The sequence below is a fragment of the Marmota monax genome, unplaced genomic scaffold, assembly GCF_021218885.2.
Source record: "Marmota monax isolate L192 unplaced genomic scaffold, Marmota_monax_Labrador192_F-V1.1 WCK01_AAM20220418_F8-fsc00218, whole genome shotgun sequence".
Classification (NCBI taxonomy): domain Eukaryota; kingdom Metazoa; phylum Chordata; class Mammalia; order Rodentia; family Sciuridae; genus Marmota; species Marmota monax.
This window is the reverse complement of record NW_026694764.1, coordinates 2,316,924-2,333,850: the sequence shown is the minus strand read 5'-3', so window position 1 is coordinate 2,333,850 and position 16,927 is coordinate 2,316,924. Positions and strand designations below refer to the sequence as shown.

Here is a 16,927-nt window from a genome sequence, read left to right as displayed (position 1 = left end):
GGTTGGGACTTCTTCATCCAACAGATTCTGCCTTTTGGGGTCCCCTTCTTCCACCTGGGAGAAATCTGTTCAACTACCCTTTAAATGAAGCATCTTACTTTCTACTCCACGCTTGCCTTGCTGTGCTTCTGCAGGACTCAAGGTAACCGGTAACCCTGCAAACCCTGCCCCACTCTTGTCTGTTCTAGCAAGCAAACTTAAAAAGATTTGCCTTGCATGTCTGGTGCCCCAGGAAGCACGAGGCACCAGACATGCAAGGCAAGCTTTCAGACATCCTCCCTGGATGTTGGTCACCTGTGCCGTCATGGGGGAAACTCTGAAATCAGGTGCCTCCAAGGCAGATTGAAAATTAATCAAAAAGCAGGAATGGCACTTGGTACCCAGGAGACTTGATGTTTATTTATTTCCAGTTCAGTTGAGGAAGATCAGTAGAGGATGGCTATGGAGGGGAAGCCAGAGATGCCAGCAGGATCCTGAGTACCTCCTGCTCTATCCCATGAAGCCCAGAGCTTAGTTAGGGGCTTGGTATTCTTCTCTCTTTCCCAGAGGTGATATGCACTCAGGGCTAGCCCCAGGCCCTGATGCTCTTTCCTCATTATCATCAGGCTCTAGATCTGATTTTTTTAAAAAGCCAGAAATTCCATCCAGTGAGCATGCTATGAAGAGTGATCCAGCTTGTTTTGGATGCCGGAGCTTGAGCTCAGGTAACTGACCAGGCCAGAGTTTGGGGGCTGAACCAACAATGGCACATAGTAGATGCACAGTCTCTATGCACCCCATTGTTGCTGAATCTGCTCTGCTCCTGCTCTCAGGCTTGAGACAACTCTGTCTCCCATCAGACTCCTGCCCCTCCATTAGAACCCCTCGAAGGGGCAGCAGCCACTAGGGACACTGGAGACATGGGAGTGTTCTGCATGGGTGGCCACCTGGAGTAGGGTCCCTTGGCCACAAGTGCTGGAACTCTCTGTTGGTCCTTGTTGGGGCTGCTGCTGGTGTTGGGTATGGGTTTGCGGCCTTGTGAGATGGCTGAGCAAGGCATGAGTCATGGCTCTGGCCATCTTGGGGTTTCCTGAGGCCACCAGTCCCATCACATCAGCTTCTGTGTCATCTGGACTGACATGGAGAATGAGGGGGCAGGCCCAGGCACTAGTTGCAGACCTGTCCACCAGATCGCTAAGCAGAACCCCACTGCTTGGAGACACATGTCCAGACCCAAAGGAGCTGTTGAGTGAGGAGGTGAGAAGGAGCATAGCGCCGCTGCTGTCCACAGTGGCCAGGATGCTACTCACAGGGGTCGCAGCAGTTTGCAGGAGGGGTGGGCAGGGGTCAGGGTGGGGTTCTCCAGAGTGCAGGGCTGCCTTCAGTAGTGCCAACAGTTCTGGGCCAGCTGAGGGACCAGGGGTGGTGAATAGAGTGCCTTGGGCCATAGAAAACTGCAGTGCTGGCACCAAGGTGGGCATGGGCCTAGCTGAGGTTTCCTCCAGCCCCAGATCTCTGGCCAGCAGACTCAGTAGTTCATCTCCAGCAAGGGCTGGAGTAGGGGTGAGTGCTGCCCTGCCTAGCACAGCTGCCAGCTTTGGGTTGGTGGCTCGGTCCCCAAGGCCCAGGGGGGTCCCGTCAGCATGGCAGAACAGTGGACACAGGCCCTTTGTGCCCTGGGTTGCTAGAGCCCTGGCCAGGGGTTCGTCCACCAGGAAGCCTTCTCGAGCCAGCATGGTCGGACCCATCAGCAGGTGTGACCAAGGCAGGTGGCCGAAGTGTGCATGAAGCAAATGCAGGGCAGGCAGAGCAGTGGGCAGCCCCAGGCCAGGGGCCAGGGTCTGGGCTGGGCCTGACATCAGAGCTGTTGTGTTTGCTGAGGAGCTATTGTGGAAGAGGCCCCAGAACATGGCACCTGGCAGGAGACAAAGGGGTAACAAAGGGGTCAGGGGCGCTGGCCAGGACTGGGCTCAAAGCCACTCAGCAGCCTCAGGTGAAAGGTTACTGACTGATCCATGAGCCTGGGAATGTATTATCCTTAAAAGGAGGACAAAAAGACACCACATCCCTAGAACATTCCTTTAATTTCCAGGAACCCCACCAGGTCAAGGCAACTAGAAGAGTGGGTTCTGGTCAGGAATGCCCAGATAAACTAGAAGGACATAAACTTTCTGTCATGTATGCTGGGAACTAGGGTAAGTTAGTATGATCTGAAAAAAGCTGGGTTTTGTTTTGTACATGTGCCAGGGCAGCTGCTCCCTGGGACACTGGTCATACAAACAGCAAAGCAACTACTACTTCTTCAACCCAACCTATGAAATTGCCCTTTTGGAAACTGGGACACATCAGGGCATTGTGGAGAGGGATATACTTGTTCATGGAGGCCATCTCTGGATAAAAGCATCACAAGAGGAAAGAGATGGTACATTCAGGTTGAGGTGTCAAAGGCACTGTGTGGAGCAGAGGAACACCTGCCCCATCCATCGCCAATGGACCTTCCTAGAAGCATTTCTCAACGAACCCCATATCTCCTATCCTCATATTGTCTTTCTTGGGCTCTTGACCTAGCCCACTGCCCTAGCACAACTGGGTAGATAGACAGTACACCTGGGGTCAAGGTTATAAAGACCTGGGCTCAAGGGTCACAGCCTAGGGTTGAAGCCAGTCACATTACTTTCAAACTACAGAAAACAGAACAGTGCTGTTGGCTAGCTAGCCTTGAGGTCAAGGCCACTGACTACCTGAATTTCAGGTCACAGCCCAGGGCCCTGATTGAGTGTTGCTGTCAGGGTCATGGGTCACTGACCTAGCCCTGTGGCATGAGGGTGCACCACTGCCAGGCACAGAGAGGCTCCAACTCCAGCATCCACGACATTGCCCCCAGCAGCAAGTAGCTCTTGGCCCAGGTGGGAGCACGTGGCTGCAGTAAGGAAGGGATTGTTATGGGGGAGTGGCGGGGGACAAGTGACCCCTGACCCCTCCCCTCCCAGCACAGACCTGCAGGGCTGATGATGGCACCATGATGGTATACTCCAGTGGGATGGGAGTGTACGCTGGTTGGAGGGGCTGCCACCGAGCCAAACCTTCCCGTCAAGCTGCCCCTCCGTTGGAGCTGCCTCACAGCCAGGGAGCAGCTAACAGCCAGCAGCAGCAGAGCTGCCACCAGCCGGGCCCAGGCTCCGGGAAGCCCATCAACCTTGTTCCTGCAGACACGGGTGTTCTGAGCTGGGGCTGAGGCAGGGGGATACCAAAGAATCCCAAGAGAACACAGGGAATGTTTCCCCAAAGGGTTTGATTTTGCAAGAGTACAAGTTTGCCAAGAAGAGCAAGGCTTCCAGGCAGAGGGCTCAGCATGGGCAAAGACCCGGAGAGGGAAAGAGCTGGGGAACCTGTGGCCTGCTCTGGAGGGATTGTCTGTAGCAGGGTTGGAGAGGCAGGGGCCAGCCAGTTTGGAGAGAAGCCTGAAGGGGCTTGGCAGGCAGGAGAGGAGGCTGAAGAGCAGGGGCCAGCCAGATGTAGCCCAGCCCTAATCTGTCCAGCAGGTGTGTGTGTTGGGGGGAGGGGGGCTAGGGGCTGGGAACCTAAGACAACCACGGATAGGACAGGGACTGGCTTGGTACAGATGTCCCTTTGGACTCATAGACTTCTGACTGGTTCAGCAGGGTCTGGGGCTGCAGCCTGGGACCCCCCTCCCCCACTCATCCAGAAAGTCCCTGAAGCTGAGCCAAACTTGAGCTGGCCCTGTTTGCCCTGCTTCAGGGTCCCAGAGAGAGGAACTTGACAGCCTCCAGTCTGAGGATCAGGGATCCACACCCCTCCCCAACTCACCCAGGGGCATCCAGGGGCCTCCTGAGGTAGAGAACCAGGGACTCTGATGTCTCCTCCTCTTCCTCCTCCTGCTCCTCCTCCTCCTCCTCCTCCTCCTCTGACTCCATGTTTGGCTCCCAGATTTGCAGCTTTTGATAGAACACAGGCTCTGCCGAGGCTTCCATGGCTCCTGAGACAACCCAACCGTCGTCCTGCCAGCCTTCCGGGTTGAGACTAGGAGGCACTGCTTAGCAAGGCGGGCAGAAGGTGCAGTGGCCTTGGGGAAGGGTGGTGGAGGAATCTAGAACAGGTCTGGGCAGGGTGGGGCCAGGGAAACTGCGGGTGAGCTTGTCCCATTAGGGCATAGGGACTCTCATGACAGGTTCCCAGTGAGACTGCCTGTCAGGACCTCAGCTCAGCAAGGTCAAGGAGCCCAGCCCCAAAGCCACGGACATTGGTAGGGACATCCGAAGGCCTCTTCCCCTTGGGGGAGCAGCCCCGAGATTCCTGGCTTGCTCCAGACTCTAGGGACTGAGGACTAAGTAACTAAGGTTACTTGGCGACCTGGGTGGTGGCTCAGCCTAGGACCCGGTCACGTGTCGGGGGGTGTGGTCTCCAGGTGGGAACAAGGCTCTGAGGTCTGGGAAAAAACTTGGGCAGTGAAGGCAAAACCCGGGGCATGTCTTGTGACTCTTGCCCAGCAGGCGGCGCCACAGACCTCTGTGGGAAGCTGCAGCCTGGAAACCACGTTTCCAAGCTCCTTCCCTCCAGAATTCACATCAAGGACTCGTTCCAAGATAAACAGCGGTATTTGTAACAGCCCCACATTGGACACTGTCCAAACACCCTTTGTCAACAGAACGAATGGTGTAAGTCATGTCAATGGGATGCTCCGCAACATTGAGAAAGAGCGATCTACAATTATGTGCAATAAAATATATGGATCCTAAGAAATATGATGATGAGTGACAGAAGCTAGCCAAGAAAAGGCGCGCAGTATATGCTTTCATTTATTTAAAGTACAAAACCAGGAAAACTCATCTGCCTTTGGAAGTCACAGAGTGACTGGAGGAGGGAAGCTGGTGATGTCTATTTCTATTCTATTTTTTTTTATTTTGGAAAAGTTACATGTGTTTATTTAATAAAAAGCTTAATATGAAAATGTACATGGCCCAATTTGTATGTCATAGTAAAACAGGACCTTTGGAAAAGGGACATGGATTCCTCCGCCATTCTTTATCTTCATTCCAAGGCGTCTAACAGGGTGGAACTCTTCCTTCCTATTACCACTATTTCGGTACTGTTCTGTTAAGCATTAGTTGCCATCTCTGCACATTCATCTGTCACAAAATTCATAAAGGAATAAAATCCCCCAAATATTTCTTGGACATGTCTGCCACTATTAAACTTCAATGAGAACTTCTTGTCCATCAAGTTTTTACCTCGGCAGGTGGCTTGGTGGGCTCAGAGTAAATGTCTGATTCTTAATCCTGGGGTTGGTGACATGGATGTGCTGATTATGAAGATACATCACGAGGTACATTTATGAGCCTGCAATTTTCTGTATACTGTATTTTAATTAAAAAGTAAACAACAAAGCTCATGTATATTCTACATTAAAACAATAGCCATATCTCATAGAGGTTGAGTGGAATGGTGGTTACCAGGGGCTGGGGAGAGCAGGGTGGAAGGGAGGGGAAGGGCTGAAGGATGGGTACTAAGTTACAGTTAGAAAAGGAGAAAGAAGCTCTGGGCTGCTATTGTACAGTGTGGGGATTATAGACAATAATTGTACACTGTACATTTCAAAAAGCTAGAAGAAATGATTTTGTACGTTTTCATCATAAAGAGATGATAAATGGGCTAGGCATAGTGGCACACATCTGTAATCCCAGCAGCTCAGGAGGCTGAGGCAGGAGGACTGCAAGTTCAAAGCCAGCTTCAGCAATTTAGCAAGGCCCTAAGCAAATTAGCCAGACCCTGTCTCCAAATAAAAAATTAAACAAAAGGGCTGGGGATGTGGCTCAGTGATTGAATTCCTATGGGTTCAATCCCTGGTAGAGTGAGGGAGAGGGAGGAAGAGAGAGAGGGAGGGAGGAAGGGAGGGAGTGAGGGAGAGAGGGAGAGAGGGAGGGAGAGAGGGAGAGAGGGAGAGAGTGAGGGAGAGAGGGAGAGATGCAGGCTAAATAAAGAGATAGATATGTTTAATTTGATATTTATTTATTTATGGCACTAGGGACTGAACTGAGGGATACTTTACCACTGAGTTCCCCTCCCAGGCCTTTTTATTTATTTGTTTTTTTGAGACAGGGTCTTGTTAAGTTGCTTAGAGCCTCACTAAGTTATTGAGGCTGGGCTCAAACTTGTGATCCTCCTGTCTCAGCCTCTTGAGTTTACAGGTATGTACCACTGTGCCTGGCTCTTTAATCAGATTTAAACGTTAGACAATATATACATGCATCCAAAACATTCTCCAGCACCCCAATAATATTTACAATTTTTGGTACAGATTAATAAATAAATAAGTAACAAAATGAAGACAACCAGCACAAAATAACCCTTTGATTTCACATGCTTCTCCAGTCATTTTCCTTTCTCTTGGCATCCTCAAGTACAGGGTTCTCTGACTTTTGTGTGTATCAGAATCACCAGGGAGCTTGCAAAATTGAATTGCTGCTGAGCATGGTGCTCACTGGTAATCACAGTGACTATGGAGACTGAAGCAAGAAGATTGCAAGTTCAAAGCTAGCCTCAGCAATTTAGGGAGATCCTAAGAAACTTAGCAAGACCTGTTTCAGAACAATTTTTAAAAAAAGAAAAGTAAAGAAAAAGGCTGGGGATGTGGTTCAGTGGTTAAGCACCACTGGATTAAAGCCCCATTACCAAAACAAAACAAAACAAATAAAAACATTTAAAGCAAATAGGGTAAGGCTTGGTAGAGAACACACCTTCCAAAAATGAGTTCTTTCCTTATTTCCTCTCTGCTCTTCAGGCCTCAGTCTCCCCCATACTAAATGGTATGGATAATCTTCACTCCTGAAACTAACTTTTTCTCTCTCTCTGTCACACACGCAAGAAAGAGACTGAATCTGAAGTGTAAGGCTATAGATTGATTCATTCTTTGATTCATTTTTCTTATTCTTTTTTTTAATCCTAATGGTCATAACTGCACATTAGAACCACCTGGCAAACTTAAAAAAAATCCTAATACCCAGGCAGATCAATAAAATAACCAAATCAGACTCTTTGGTTTGAAGATTCATCAGCATCTTTAAAAATCTTCCTGGGCATTTTCAATGTACAGGTGTGGCTGAGAACCACTGCCTTATCTCACCCCCTAGTCTAGTGATGTTTTAATCTGGAATCACCTGTAGTGTTTAAAAAAATCACCAACATCCGGGTTCCTCTCTGTCTGCCAGTCCCACACCAACTGAATTTGAATCAATATCTCTGGAAACAAAAGCCGGTCATTATGATAGTTCTAAAGCTCCCCTGGTGGTTGTTATTGGTATTTGGGAGATACCAATAATAGCAGCCTATAATATCCTCACAGATGGATATGGCAGATACTCTCCGAGTACCTAATCTAAGGCACCTGTGCTGGGGAAGACCATCAGGAGCCTGCCCAGAGACAGGAAAGATAAGGACCCAGTTGTCGACATTTCTACAATCCCCTGGAGCTCCAGAAGGGAATTTCCTGCTCATCTCTCCAGATCATATCTCAGATCTGCTAAGTGTGAGAGTATTTGGGTAGAAGCTTTTCCCTAGGTTGATTTTATAATTGGCCCCCATGGAGCATGCTAGGACTTGACTCTAATGGTAGCCATGGAGACAAGGTAGAATTTGGCCTTTCATTTCTCTGATTTGACCAGAATTTTTAGAAAAATCATTTCAGGGGATTCCAGTTGTAGAAACCACGGCATGGGTTTTTAAACAAGTCAGGACTACAGCTGACAGGGGAGGTGGAATTAGAATAAGTAGATGCCATTTGCTAGGATAAGTGCCCACTTGGGAAATGAAAATACCCACATCTTTCAGGAATTTTGGATGCTGGCTCTGAACTAGTGATTTCTGAAGGCCACTGTGGTTCATTAGTTAGAATGAGAATTCTGATCATTGATAAAGGGGCATCTGACCTATATGTACTTCATGATAGGTTTGGTGGAATTCTGAACCCATCCTGTGGCTATTTCCACACTATGAGAATGTGGTTGGAAAAAATATTCCTTGCATTAATTATAGTCTTTGCATCATTTCTCCAACTCATAGAATAAGAGATTTTAACATAGTAAGAGCCAAGTAGAAACCTCAGGAGGGCTCCCTCTGTAAGAGCAATAGAAAACCAAAATCAATACTGCTTTTTTGGAGGAGTTGCAAAGATGCATGCTGCCATTAAAGACTTGAAAGATGAAAGAGTACTGATTGCTATCATATTTCAACTTAATGTAGTGGTCTGTATAATGCAGAAGATAGGTATTGGAAAAGAACTGTAGATACAGTAAAAACAGAAAACTCAAATTGCAGCTGCTATCCCAGGTGTTTCTTTGTTGGGAAAAACCAACACAGCCCCTGATGAATATTTTGTTCTTGATCCTGATAATCAGAGAATCCAGAAGTTATTTGTTTTTACCTAGTAGGGTCAGCAGTACACTTTGCTGGTATTCCCTCAGAGTTATGACACCACAGTTCTATAGCTCAATGTCAGGGATACAAACTGTGGCAGCTGATTCTCAGATGAGGTGGAGACTGTGGTGCCCTCACCAGACATTTCTACAGTGTGATTCTGACTACTGGTCCTAGCTGCATAACTTCTGAGCCAGTTCTCCAATAGCCCACTCCCCCACCATCCATTTTCTGTGCCCACAGAAATTTCATAAATTTATTTTCTACTTAAGTCCTGCAGAAGTGTCTTTTGCTTACAATTAATAACGCCAACGAATGCACATACTTCTAGGAGTCCCTGGAGGACAGCAAATGTCATCTGCAACTTGAAGTGGGAGCACAATGTAGTGCAGACACCGGCTCTTGGTCTCTAAAAACTTCAAGAGGGCAAGAAAGACATTTGTGTGGTCCTGACCCTGCTGTCACCCAGGAATTATTCTTAGACCCAGACTTAGAATGGAGGAAGCTCAATTCCAGTAAGAGGTCATTTATCACCTTGTAAATTTCCTTTCTTTCTTTCTAAGGCTAGTGCTCTACCACTGAGACACCTCCCCAGACACCATTTAAAAAATGTTTTGAGACAGGGTCTCACTAAGTTGCCTAGGCTAACTTAGAATTTACAATCCTCCTGCCTCAGCCTCCTGAGTAGCTGGGATTACAGGCATCTGCTACCATACCCAGTCCCCCCCCCCTCCAACCAATATTTCTAAAGCAGAAGGGACAAACTCTAAAGTGCCTGTGATGTTGTCTTCATGGTAGCATTTAGTTCTTTATTCATTTCTTTTATCAAAAGCATTCCAGTTGGCTTCAGGTACCAGCCCTTTTCCTTTGTGCTGAGAAACTTTGCAAAGGGTCTAACTCTATTTTGGCTCAGTCATTCCTAAGTGTGAATATGATGTCAATTCTAATTCTGAATGTTCTCTGAGCTTTTCTGAGAAATTAAATTCACACATTTGCAAGCAATGACAATTAGGTTACTTCTTTTTTTGTAGTGCTGGGGACAGAACCCATGGCCACACACATGATAGAAGAGAGTTCTACTACTGAGCTTATATCCCCAGCCTCTGAGAGTCTTATTTCTTGTAGGCATTACCTACTTCGTGAACATTCTTCAGGTTTTTAGCTCCTTTCTCTCTATTCTCCTAACTGAATCTAGATTTTCTAATGGGGTGTTATTCCTCCTCTGTCCTATGGAGTCCTGGTGAGAGGTGGTACTGAGTTCTAAGATTTGAGAGCTGAGCAAGGGAGAAGATGACCACCAGGTGGCAGTAGCACACAATGAACTTTTGGGTAGGGCTTGGCCAGGGTGCTCATTAGGGGAAATCCCTCATAGCAGGAGACTTTCTATGGATAGTGCTGTGGGGCCTCCACCCAGAAAGGGAAGAAAGCAAGGGAACTCCCAGAGACAGGGATCAGAAAGGGGATTTACATGTCTGCATGATGAGGGTGTCTCTGGGTCAAAGAAGTTCCAAAGGGCAGCAGTAGCTCAGACTTTCATAGTTGCAGGGCTTGGCCTTTTTATGGCCAGCAGGTGTTGGTAGAATCTGCAAAACAGGCAGGCTGTAAGTGGCTGAACATGTGCTTGCTTGGACTGTCCTGGAGGCAATTAGAAGTGTAAACATTTGAGTTTGGCTCCATGGGTCTCTAACAGTCCTGTTGTGAAGAAGTAAAAATCATAGGGACCAATATGCAGGGCCCATTTTAGCCTATTTATATGACTGAGGCTAATAATGTTCAGTGTGCCACCACAGGAGCACATCTGTCCTCATGCTGCCCTACCATACAGCCGCTGGGCAAACGTGTGGCCAAGCTCCGTTGACCTCCTCCCTCTCTGAATTTGAACACGTGATTCCACATATGGAGACAGGAATTGTGGATCAGCCTGGTCCTACCTGGACGCTGCCACGCTCCTTGCTTCCTTGGACCTTTGGAACAGGTTTTGTTAACTGGGTCATCCCTCTTCTGATCCACACAGCACAGGAGATGATCTGGGTGGTATTTCCTCACTTCTCCCCAAAGCATTTTTCTGTTCCTTTCTTCCTGCCTGGAACTCAGAACCTGAACCCAGAGGATGGTACAGTAAGAAGCTAAGGAAGTGTGGGCTCTGATGACTCCGCAACCAATTATATCAGCCCTGAACTCCCTACGGTCACACTTTGGGTCCCATGGGGAAAAGAAACTTATTTGTGTAGCTGTGAGGCTGAAGAAATAGAATTCATGGGGTATTGATATAAGGCAGCTTTTTTTTTTTTTTTTTGTACCAGGGATTGAGCCCAGAGGTGCTTAACCACTGAGCCACATCTCCAGAACTTTTTATATTTTATTTTGAAACAGGGTCTCACTAAGTTACTTCGGGCCTTGCTAAATTGCTGAAGCTGGCTTTGAATTTGTGATCCTCCTCCCTCAGCCTCCAGAGTTGATGGGATTACAGGCATGTGCCACTGCACCTGGCTAAGGAAACTTTAAAAAAACTCTTTGAAAAAATTTGTTATTTTTAGTTATACATGACAGTAGAGTGTATTTTAACATATTATACATACATGGTATAACTTCCCACCATGTGGTTGTACATGGTGTGGAGTTACACTGGTTGTGTATTCATATATGAACACAGGAAAGTTATGTCTGATTCATTCTACTGTCTTTCGTATTCCCAATCTCCCTCCCTTCCCTTAATTCCCCTTTGTCTAATCCAATGAACTGCTATTCTTCCTTTCTCAACCCCTAATTGTATGTTAGCAGCTGCATATCAGAGAGAACATTCGACCTTTGGTTTTTTTGGGATTGGCTTATTTCACTTAGCATGATAGTCTCTAGTTCCATTCATTTACCAGCAAATTCCATAACTTCATTTTTCTTTATGGTTAAGTAATATTCCATTACACACACACACACACACACACACATACCACATTCTCTTTATCCATTCATCTGTTGAAGGGAACCTAGGTTGATTCCATAGCTTAGCTATTGTGAATTGAGCTGTTCTAAACATTCATGTGGCTGCGACACTATAGTATGCTGATTTTTTTTTAAAAAGAGAGAGAGAGAGAGAGAGAGAGAGAGAGAGAGAGAGAGAGAATTTTTTAATATTTATTTTTCAGTTTTCGGTGGACACAACATCTTTTATTTTATTTTATGTAGTGCTGAGGATCGAACCCAGTGCCCTGCACATGCCAGGCGAGCACATTACTGCTTGAGCCACATCCCCAGTCCTAGTATGCTGATTTTAAGCCCTTTAGGTATATGGGCTGAGGAGTGGGATAACTGGGTCAAATATTGATTTCAAGTTTTCTGAGGAACCTCCATACTGCTTTCCAGAGTGTTTGTGCCAATTTGCAGTCCCATCAGCAATGTATGAGTATACTTTCTCCCCATATCATTGCCAACATTTATTGTTAACTTGTATTCTTGATTGTATTGTATTCTTGTATTCTGGAGTGAGATGAAATCTCGTCTACATTTTATTTGCACTTCTCTAATTACTAGAGATGTTAAATATTTTTTCATATATTTGTTGACCAATTGTATTTCTTCTTCTGTGAAGTGTCTGTTCAGTTCCTTTGCCCATTTATTGATTGGGTTATTTGTTTCAGTGTTACGTTTTTTGAGTTCTTTGTACATCCTGCAGATTGATGCTCTATCTGAGGTGCAGGTGGCAAAGATTTTCTCCCATTCTGTAGTCTCTTTCTTCACGTTCTTGATTGTTTGATACTACCCCATTTATTGATTCTTGATTTTACTTCTTGAGCTTTAGGAGTCTTGTTGGGGAATTCAGTTCCTAAGCCAACATGATGAGAGTTGGGCCTACTTTTTCTTCTATTAGGCCCAGGATCTCTGGTCTAATTCCTAGGTCCTTGATTCAATTTGGGTTGAGTTTTGGGCAGAGTGAGAGATAGGGGTCTAATTTCATTTTGCTACATATGGATTTCCAGTTTCCCCAGCACCATTTGTTGAAGAAGCCATTTTTTTCTCCAATGTATGTTTATGGAATAAAGTCACTTTTTAACAATTTCCCTATCTTCATTCAAATGTGTTCTGTGGGGATGATCCATCATCCCCTCCCCCTTTTTCTTTGCAGCACTGGGGAATCCCAACCTAGGGCCTTGCAAATGCTAGTGCTCCACCACTACAGCTCCCAGCCACATCACTACCCTTTTGAATGAAACATAGAGTAGGCTCATGTCTTCTCTGGAACATTCTGCTGATAAAACATTTCCTGGGTCACTTCAAGTTTCAAAGTCTCCTTTCAGTCACTGCAATTTAAACACCATATAATATGGTTAAATCTATGGAGGTGGAAATTAAAACAGTGGTTTCCAGGAGGTGGTGGTGAGGAACGGAAGTTATTGTTTCGTGGGTGCAGGAGTTCAGTTTGGGATGATGAAACAGTTCTGGAGATGGATGCACAACAATGTGAACATATTTGCTGCCACTGAATTGTACGATTAAAATGGTTAACAGGGTAAATTCTATGTTATGTATAAATATTTGTAATGTTATATATTTTACCACAATAAAAATGCCAAGAAGTACAAGCAAAACAAAAATCAAATCAAATCAAAACAAAACAAAAATCCCCAAACAAAACAAAATCCCCAAGAATCTTCCCCAAAACTTAAAAAGACTCTTTCAAGTTAGAGATTTCTTCTTTAATTTTTTTTTTCTTGCTCTTTCTTGGTCTCTTTGGACAGGCAGCAAGCAATGGGAAAGAGAGAGAGAAAAGAGAGAGTGAGTGGAGAAACAGAGGAATTGCAATAAACAAATTGCAAAGTCTCCTCCTTCCACTTGGTAATATGCCCTGGATTCTGCTCCTTACTCCTGTACTTGGCCACTTTTGGTTCCTCCAGGACTGAAACTGAGGAGGAGGAGGAAGAGGCAAAGGTCTTTGACTAGGACTGTGTGAGCTGCTCTGGCTTTGTGTTTGTATATATGGCTGACTCTTCATCCAGTGGAGTACTTTCCTAAGTTCTTCCAAGGCGCTCCAGTCCTTACCATTATTGAGTCTCTCACCCACTGTGCCTTTGGTGCAGCTGACTGACTACTCTTAGGTTCTCAAGCAGTTCAGCCTTCCTTCCTGGCTGCCGAGACCGGGTCTTGTCTCCAGGTGGCGCTCCTGGGCAGATTTTACTACCGCTCTGTTGTCCTGTAGCTCATATTTGGTGCCCAGAAAACAATCACATCTTTTCCTCCAGTAGATTTTAGGGGTGCCAGTTTCCCATCAGCCAACTTTCTTCACCTTACTATCCAAACCAGAATTATCCAACAAGTCTCCCACGCACTGTTTTTTTTTTTTTTTTAATCAAATTTACTGAGATATCTGGACGCCCTGGCACACGCCTGTAATCCCAGCGGCTCGGGAGGCTGAGAAAGGAGGATTGTGAGTTCAAAGCCAGCCTCAGCAAAAGTGAGGCGCTAAGCAACTCAGTGAGACCCTGTCTCTAAATAAAATACAAAATAGAGCTGGGGGATGTGGCTCAGTGGTCGAGTGCCCCTGAGTTCAATCTCTGCTACTCATCCCCTGCCCCCCTAATTTACTGAGGTATAATTGACATAAAGTAAAAGTCATCAGTTTTCTTACTTATGGCCAGCCACAAACTCCATAATCAAGACAACAATTCCAACATCTAGAGAGTTTCCCGTGACCCTTTGCCTTACCTGTTAACTCCAGCCCATGGTATTATTTCTATCTCTATGTCTGCCTTTACTAAAGGAATCATGTTTTGAGGATTTACATATTATAAATGGAAGCTTACAGTATGTGCTTGTTCTTATCTGCTTCTTAGCATAAAGTCTTAGAGAAGCAACCGCATTGTTGCATGTCTCAGTATTTTTTCCTTTTTATTGCTGAGTCATGTCCATTGTATCTATGTACCACAATTTATTCTCCCATTGTCAGAGATGGGATTGTTTCCAATATTTTGGACTATTATGAATATCGAAGTTTATAAACATTTGTGTACCAGTCTTTGTGGACATATATTTTTATTCTTCTTGCATAAATATCTAAGAGTAAGACTGCAAGATCATATGGTAAGTGTATGGTTAATTCAACAAGAAACTATCAAACTATTTTCCAAAATAGCTGCAACATTTTGCATTCCCACTAGCAATTTGTGAATGTTGCAGTTGTATTGAATTCTTGGAAATATTTTAATATTGTCAATTTTTAGGGTTTTAGCCTGTCTGTGTATATACTGGTATTTCATTTTTTTTTGTTTGTATTACTTCCAGTACTAAGGATTGAATCCAGGGTTGCTCTACGCCTGACTCACATCTCCAGCCCTTTTTATTTTTTATTTTCAGACTGGGTCTTGCTGTGTTTTCCAAGATGGCTTCAAATTTGTGATCCTCTTCCTGCTTCAGGTTCATGAGTAGCTGGAATGTCAGGTGGTTACCGCCATGCCCAACAACACACACATTTAGCTTCTTATGATAAAATATAATATTAGCTATATCTTTATTCTGGATGTGCTTTGTTTGGTAGAGAAAATTCATTTCTGTTTCAAGTTTTTATAAGAGTTTTTTCTAAAATCATGCATGGATATTACATTTTGTCAAAAGCTTTTGCATCTATTGAGATAATCCTACAGTTCTTATTTGCATGTTAATTTGGATTATATTGATTAATTTTCAAATGTTAAAATAATGTTGCATTCCTGGGATAAACTCCTTATGGTCATGATGTATTATTTTGTTATTTATTATTTGATTTGATTTGCTAAAATTCTATCAAAGGATTTTGTATTTATGTACATAAAGAATATTGTTCTGTACTGTTGTCATAATGTTCTTATCTGGTTCTGAAATTAGGATCATGCTGAACTCATAGAATGAGTCGGGAAGTATTTCTTCTTTTGTAAGTCTCTGGAAGAGGTTGTGTATGATTTTTATTATTTTTTTCCTTAAATGTTTAGTAGAATTTATCAGTGAAATAATTTGTCTTGGAGTCTTGAGAACTGTTACCTATTCTTTTTGAATGAACTTTGGTAGTTTGTGTTGCTTGTGGAATGTGTGCATTTCATCTAAGTTAAGCTTATTGCATAAAGTTGTACATAATATTTCCTTATTATAATTTTGATGTATGTATTATCTGTAGATAATACATTTTTCATCCCTGCTAAGTTGTGTCTTCTTTCTCTTTTTGTCCTGATCTATTTGCTATAGGTTTGTTTTGTTTTGTTTGGTACTGGGGACTGAACCCAGGGGCACGTTACATCCTTAACCTTTTTTTTTTTTTTAAAGAGAGAGAGAGAGAATTTTTAATATTTATTTTTTAGTTTTAGATGGACACAACATCTTTATTTGTATGTGGTGCTGAGGATCGAACCCCGCGTGGCGCGCATGCCAGTCGAGCACGATACCGCTTGAGCCACATCCCCAACCTTTTTATTTTTTATTTTGAGACAGGATCTGGCTGTGTTGCCAAGGGCCCCTCTTACCTGCTGAAGCTGAACTAGAATTTGAGATCCTTCTGCCTCTGACTCCTGAGTCAGTAGGATTATAGGCCTGTGCCACCACACCCAGCTTATAGTTTTTTTCTTTTTATAGAACATTTCTTTACTAATTACACCATCTCTGTCATTTTTGGATCTGTTTCTAGTAATTGTTTTTCTCCTAGTAATGGATAAAAAATTTCTCCTTCTCTGCATATCTGGTAATTTTTTAATGGATGCTGGACAATGTAAATTTTATGTTGTTGAGTGCTGTGTTTTGTTGTATTCCCTTAAAGAGTGTTGGATTTTGTTCTGGTATGCCGTTAAGTACTTGTAAATCACTTTGATCCTTTCAGGGCTTCCTTTGAAGCTTTGTTATGGTAAGAAGACTTTATTCTGGGACTAATTAGCCCTACTAGTAATGTATGACCCCTCTGAGGATTCTGCCTAATGTTAGATGTATTACAATATCTTTCCATTTTGGTCTTTCCATTTAGTCCTGTGTGATCTTCAGATATTATCTGACCTACTACTTTCTGCTGTTCCCCCCCACCCCCACCAGCTTTGGGTGTTTTCTTCTCACACATGAGAATATCAGTTTTTAGCCCAGCATAGTTCAGAATACTCCTCTGAAGACATGATGTGATTTTTTTTTTTTTGAGATTCATTTTTTTTCTCAGTACTTTGTCTTGAAAATTTCTTTAAGACTTCCAACTCCGCTCTTTGCCCCTTCGACTTGGTGAGACTATTGGTCTCTGTTTAGGATCCTCCTCCTTGAACTGTGACCCCAAAACTTACCCCAGGCTGTGAACTAGGGCATTCACATTATTTATTTCTCTTCCCTCAGGGATCAGAGTTCTGTGCTACCTGTTGTTTAATGTCTGAAAATATGTTTCGTGTATTTGTCCAGACTTCTAATCGCTTACTGTAAGAAGGGGCAATTCCTGAGACAGTTAATCCTTCATAGACAGAAGGACAAGTCACCCTTATTAAATGTTTGAAGCATGAGTCAGAGACCATTCTAATATGTTCTCTAAATTACT

General features: G+C 44.3%; 1 protein-coding gene across 1 annotated transcript; it reads right to left on the bottom strand.

The window, feature by feature from the left end:
• Positions 1 to 377: 377 nt before the first annotated feature.
• On the bottom strand, positions 378 to 4,364 carry Ggt6 (gamma-glutamyltransferase 6). The gene is made up of 4 exons (XM_046425041.2): positions 3,808 to 4,364; positions 2,977 to 3,182; positions 2,786 to 2,899; positions 378 to 1,894 (listed from the first exon to the last, which is right to left on the bottom strand). The coding sequence occupies exons 1-4, from the start codon at positions 3,969 to 3,971 to the stop codon at positions 855 to 857; spliced, it is 1,524 nt and encodes a 507-aa protein (XP_046280997.1). The 5' UTR covers positions 3,972 to 4,364; the 3' UTR covers positions 378 to 854.
• Positions 4,365 to 16,927: the final 12,563 nt, after the last annotated feature.